General features: G+C 49.9%; 1 protein-coding gene across 1 annotated transcript in view; it reads left to right on the forward strand.

Annotated features, from left to right (window-relative positions):
- The window catches only part of EHMT1 (euchromatic histone lysine methyltransferase 1), an 83,209-nt gene extending 77,021 nt beyond the window's left edge, over positions 1-6,188 (forward strand). The window contains exons 26-28 of the mRNA XM_035891910.1: positions 2,075-2,153; positions 5,038-5,213; positions 5,524-6,188. Of these exons, the coding sequence (XP_035747803.1) occupies positions 2,075-2,153; positions 5,038-5,213; positions 5,524-5,707 (439 nt within the window). The 3' untranslated portion in view covers positions 5,708-6,188. The remainder of the gene's footprint in view (positions 1-2,074; positions 2,154-5,037; positions 5,214-5,523) is intronic.
- Positions 6,189-6,412: the final 224 nt, after the last annotated feature.

Consider the following 6,412-nt stretch of genomic DNA (forward strand, 5'->3'; position numbering starts at 1 on the left):
CCTGACCTGTGTGGCCACACCAGTCCTGATACAAGGCAGGATGCCGCTGGCCCTCTTGGCCACCTGGGCGCCCTGCTGGCTCCTATTCAGCCGCCTGGCGACCAACACCCCCAGGTCCTTTTCCGCTGGGCAGCTTTCCAGCCACTCTTCCCCACGCCTGTAGCGTTGCGTGGGGTTGTTGTGACCCCAGTGCAGGACCCGGCTCTTGGCCTTGTTGAACCTCACCCCATTGGGCTGGGCCCATGGATCCAGCCTGGCCAGGTCCCTCTGCTGAGCCCTCCTCCCCTCCAGCACGTCCACCCAGCTTAGTGTCATCTGCAAACTTGCTGAGGGTACAGAAGACAGACACTGGCTTGACTTTGGGAGTTTTTAAATGAAGGGGTTGATGCTCCTGCTTTTTTTGGGTAGGAAAATGTTCACATCCTTCCATAACTTTGGACCTGGGAATTTAGGCAACCGTTTATATTGGTAAGCAGCCCTGGAAAGGAAATGAGTTACAGGAATAGTCTTTAAAGGAACGTCAAACCAACAATTTTTAATTAGATATTTTTTTTTTTGTTTCACGGAGTTGCAGATCTGAAGTGGCTGTCCCTGAGCAGAGTGCCTCTCCGTGCAGCATTATTCAGCTGTTTCTCAGCTGCTGCTGGCTACTGTGCCATGCTACAGCAATTTCTCTGGCCATCATCTTCCTATTGCTTTAGGTCACCAATGAGCGTGCGATTTCCAGTAATGCCGCAGCCTTACAGGAGCGCTTAATAAATTACAAGGTGCAGTGGGGGCAAACAGGAGGATCACACGTGGCGGCAGCCTCCTGCTCTGGCCGGATCGCTCGGATTTGGGAACTGCAGCCAAACAATCCCTTGTCCCAGAGTGCGTGGGTCCTTTCCAGGTTAATGTTCCTTGGCTCTCCTCTTCCCCAGCCCTGGAGTTAACTGCTGCCTTGAGCTCAGGGAAAACGGATATGGTTGGTTAACACTTCAAAAATGCCTTGAGAGCTGCGGAGGAATGCTGTGATAATGGCTGCTGATCATGGAAGTCTCTGCTGGTGCTGCGAAGAGTATTTATTCGTATTGTGAATCTTTTGCTTATAATTAATTAGCGTTGCATTGCAAGCTGGGAAGACTCATATACCAGACTCTACAGTGCTGTTGCTTCTTTCTCAGATCCTTCCTCTGGCTCAGTACCTCTTCTTCCCTTGGGTCTCTTATGTTGGTGCCAAGCAGGTCAGGGCAGGCAATGTTGAACCTTGACAGTCCCAAGGTGTTTTAAGATGGAGACAGGGAGACAAGTGTGGGAACACCAGTGCAGCGGGGACTCCTACAGCAAGGGGTTTGCATCAAAACCAGCATCTCTCTGGGGTGTGAAAGGTGGTCCCTGTATTTAGTCCTTCTCAGCAAGCCAGGCCAAGCAGCACAAGCTTTGCGGTGCTCAGCGGGCCTGGTTGTAATCTGCCTTGCACGCGGTTTTACAGCAAGGTGCTTATTACTGAGATCACAGCTCTGAATTATTCTGGTTCAAGAGGGATTGAGAAAGAAGTCTAGGTCCTTCCAGGGATTGTACCAGGTTAGGTTAGACCTAAGACTTTTAAAACAAAACTTTTTAAGGTACATAGCCTAAGTAATCGGTCAAAATACCCCGGAAAATACAGGCAGGACAGACACAGACATTTTGCTTTGGGACATAAACAACACAAGCATTGCAGTGGTGCATAGGAGAGCCAGGGCATGAGTCTGATTGTGATCGTGAGGAGAATTGGATTCATGTGTTGATTTTGGCCAATAGAGAGATTTGTGAAGGGAAACATAGTCCTCAGGGAGATGTAAATTTTGTTGGAACTAGGACTCCATTTTTAATAATAAAAGTATTGCCCTGAAAAGATGGAGTTTGGTGCCAGATTTTAGCTGCTGTAAGTTGGCAAAGCTCAGTTTGCCCAGGTGGCTCTGAGATGACCTGCACTGCTAAAGGCCATGGGTTGCCATCTGAGGCTGGGCCCTTTCTTCCCAGAAAGAGGTGTTTAAACCCAAGCTTGTGATTGCATGAGCATCTTATTTCTGCCCTTCTTGTTTGTCCACAGGTACGTTGGTGAGCTGATATCTGATTCCGAGGCAGACGTCCGTGAAGAGGACTCCTACCTCTTCGACCTTGACAACAAGGTACTGTAACTGAAGGTGTCTAATGAGACAAACCCAAGGTCTTGCTTCTCCAGGTGAGCAGAGAGAATATTTGTCTCCATCTTGATGTACAGCAGAATCTGAAAGCCTGCAATGAGGAGGACCGGGTCCTCCCTGCATTTTAGTCAAAATACAGAGTGGCTGAGGTAAGGCTTAGGGCTTGTTAAAACGATAACAGAGCCCAGCAGCGCTGGGTCACCGTGGTACGTGCTGGCCACAACAGTTTTGATGCAAGATGCTCTTCTGTCAAGACCAGTTGGGCATCCTGAGTTCAGTTGTTGGTTTTGATACTCAGGTGTGTGTATGCAGGCTTGCAGCTGTGTTGATTGGCCGCTCTGTAGGTCCTTCATAAAAAGATGAGCTGGAAGACTGAAAAAAATCCCCGTTCACTTATAAAGGGATCCATCAGATACCCTGGCAGGGACCTGAGGCTTGTTCTGCTGGTAGTTACCCTGCGCTACTCTGTGGAGGGCTGTCTCAGAGCAGAAATACTGCTTTGAAAAGCACGATCTAAAGCTTTTAAGCAAGGCCATTGCATCTGACTTCCCTTGGGAAAGGAGAGAGGTGAGCTGGGGACTCAGAGGAGTGGGGTGGCTTCCAAGGAAAGCTGTAAAATGTCTCGGTCTTGTTTCTGTCACCAGCTAGTGACAAAGGAGCTTTGCTTTTTTTTTTTTTTTCCTTCTTTTTGTTTTAAAGCAACACACAATTCAACAACTGAAAAAAGGCAAGTAATGAGTCTTGTAGTGAGTCTGAAAACAGAGGGGTCAAGCTGTATTAAGAAGTTGAAAAGCAGCAGGGACTTTAACCTGGCTTGCACGTTTATGAGCAAGAGCCCACCCAGGCCTGGCCTTGAGGGAGGGCCTCTGCATTTGCTCTTGGGAAGCCTTTAGTGAAGCCAGGAGGGAGACCTAAGTACAGGTGCAAGCGTTTCGTATTTTTTCGGGGTTTCTTCAAAATGAAGCATGTGTAGAAAAGCAGACACCAAGTTCTTGAGTGATGGTTAGCAGAAGCCCATGGGGATGGGTGGAGGAGGCAGAGCCAGCCGGGTCCTGCGGCCTCCTGAGTAATGGCAAATGATTAAGGGTGTGAACCCCAACCCTGAGAGTGATAGCCTTGGGGTCCTGGTGTGTCTCGAACAAGTGGCCTGGATGGGCTTGTGCTGCAGTGAAAGACAACAGTGGCGACAGCATTTCTGATGTCCCTGTACCTTGAGTTGTCACTCAAGGCCATGTGCATGGTGAACCGTTCAGCGTACCAGTCCTGTAGTCACATCCCATCCCGTGTCTGAAAGGGGACAAACATCGAATGGCCAGAGCTCACTGCCATTGCTGGGTTTCCAGGAGGGAGGCGTAGCACAGCAGATGCTCTCTGGGCTTCTCTGGTTAAAGGGATGATTTTCTTGTCTCCGTACTGGAGAGCTGGAAAAACCAGGCTATTTCTGGGAAAGACAAGGTTGAGTTTTGGCTGCTGTGGTTGCTTTCTGTTTGCATTAAGCCACCCCTTTCCCGCACGCAGGCCCATCCTCTGCAGTCCTTGCTCACGCACTCAGCTCTGCTGTGCTCCATCAAGGAGGGGCGGTGGTTGGGGCTGCACACTGCCGCATCCCTGTGACCCCTGCCTGCCTGCAGGCAAGAAGGGCTTTCTCTGGGCTTCCTCCCTTCTAAGAAACCCTGGTGCCTTCCCACTCTTGAGAAGGAGACTCATCTCACCCCAGAGCAAGTTCATGGTTTCTCCTCTTCCTCCTTACTTGCCACTGTGTGACTCTTATGTTCCCGATACCCTCGTAGCAAGGTGGGAAGCAGTTTGCTTTGGGACTTGTCCTCCTCAGCAGCTTCACAGTGAGGATGTTGCCTGTGTTGATCAAGGCAGCAGGCGCCTTTCTCAAGAAACACATCTTGACTTGCATGGTGAAGAGCTCAGATCCTTCCACGTGGTCACTAGATGTGGTAGTGGGTGGTGATGGCATTTCCACCATGGCATTTCCATGAATGAAAGTGAGGGGGTGATGGGAATTATTTATAATTGAAACTAGAGCTGTGTGATATAGGACCATGTGGGGTGATGCCCCCCCCCACGTCCCTGGGACATCTTCCCTGGGCTCCTGGACCAGTCGGGCAGTGTGAGCTGGCACAGCTCATCCATTACCAATTGCAAGGTACTTGCCCAAAAGGGAGCTTGGGCACCGCTAATGGATCCTTTTGCTTTTGGCCTCTTTGCAACTGAAATTAGCTTCTGTAATTAAAGTCTCTGCTTTGCACAGTCATTCTCTGCTGGAATAAAAAAGCCCTGAGGGGGGTTCTTTTATTTTCAAGGAAGACAAATTATTACTGCTATCTGGGCTCTCTGGAAAGGGAATTTCTGTGTTCTCACTTTCACTTTTATCTGCAAAAAACTGTGTTTTTTCAAGGCTCTGGCTTTGCGTTTCCTAGCTGTCATGTTCAGTTAGAGGACAGAACAGATGCCTGTTCCCCTGTCCAGTGGCTTTTACCCACAAGGTGTTCGTCTGCAACAAACATCGATCCCACTGTGCCAAACTGGTGCTTTAGCAGAGCGGGGCTGGGGAGAACTGGTGTGCCAGCCGGTGCCAGGGGCATTTTAAAAGGTCTTTGGGCTCATGAGGGCCGAGTGCTGTGCAGAAAATTGTTCTTCAGAGCACTGCTGAATAGAAAAATGTGTGTGTTTTGTCCTCTTAAACCCCCAGTGGGTGTCCTGCCCTGGCGGTGGTTCTTCTTGAAGCTCTCCAGAGCTTTAATGGCATGACCAATAGCTTGGGGTTTGGTTTTGGGGTTTTTTCCCCCCAAACAAGTAGCGGTAATAATACTAAACCCAACCTCATCTAATGAAAGATGCAACATTTCTCCTCTAGGATGGAGAGGTGTACTGCATAGACGCCCGTTTCTATGGCAACATCAGCCGCTTTATAAACCACCTCTGCGAGCCAAACCTCATCCCGGTGCGAGTCTTCATGTCACATCAGGACCTCCGCTTTCCCAGGATCGCCTTCTTCAGCACGAGGCATATAGAAGCTGGAGAAGAAATCGGGTAGGTGCCATCCCCGGGGCTGCACATCCTGCAGGGCGCAGCTGCCTCGCTCGGGGAAGGATGCAGTGCAGACGGGTGAAAGCTCTGCTGCTCCCGAGCTGGTTTGCTCCATCCTTTTGCTCTCTGGGCCACGTCTGCAGGGTCTCCTGGGGATCCTGCAAGCACGTTCCATGCCCTGAAGCTTTGCAAAAACCCCAATTGTAGCAGCACCAACGATTGCTGGCCCCAGTGTCTCACGCTGCTGCACAGTCCCCTTTGCTCCTGCATGCTTCTGCTTTGCAGTGACCCTGTCTCTGTCTCTCTCGTGCAGCTTTGACTACGGAGACAGGTTCTGGGACATCAAAGGCAAATACTTCAGCTGTCAGTGCGGTTCACCCAAGTGCAAACACTCGAGCTCAGCGCTGGCCCAGCGGCAGGCGAGCACCTCATCCCAGGACACGCAGGAAAACGGGCTCCCCGACACCAGCTCTGCCACTGCAGCCGGCCCCTTTTGAGGCTCCGTTCCCCAGAGACTGACTTGTTTTAACCCTATAGATTCACATACTGTCTGAATTTCCATTTAAAGAGAAAAATGAAAAAAAAAAAAAAAAACCAACAAAAAAAAAAAAAACGCTCGAGGAAAGCCAAGGGTTTGTGACACTTAGGGCTGTGCCACCGACTGTTACTTGAGGAATAAGTAAAAGCAAAACCCGCCTCTGTGATGTTGTTCTTCCCTCCTGGTCCTGGAAAGCTGCTGGTTTTCACAGTTGCGTGTGGAGGGGTGGCTGTTGCGGTTTTTTTTTTTCCATGCGAGCTGTCCTGGCCTCCGTCTCTTAATGTGCTAAGTGTTGTCAGAGCCAAGGGAGAGCCGCCCGTCCTCCGACTATTGTTAATTGAATGGATCGCTCATGCCAAGTCATCTCCAGTTCACTTGTAATAAACTTTGAATACTTGATGGGACTTTCTTTCTAAAAGCCGGGGGGGAGCAGGGAGGGAGAGGGAGGTGCTGGCATTTGGGTTTGCTTGGCACAGCCCCAGGGCAGGTTCTGCTGGTTGGTTTTTGTTGGTTTGTTTGGTTTTTTGGTTGGGTTTTTTGTTTTGTTTTGTTTTTTAAAATCATGAATTTCTCCCACATCTTGCAGGACATCGCGGTGGGGCCTTTCCGTAGGAGCTAGAGGGCATTTCTAACAAACACCCTCTTTGTTACCAAATCCACTGGC

Source organism: Egretta garzetta, unplaced genomic scaffold (assembly GCF_000687185.1).
Source record: "Egretta garzetta isolate BGI_Z169 unplaced genomic scaffold, ASM68718v1 scaffold143, whole genome shotgun sequence".
NCBI classification, from domain to species: Eukaryota; Metazoa; Chordata; class Aves; order Pelecaniformes; family Ardeidae; genus Egretta; species Egretta garzetta.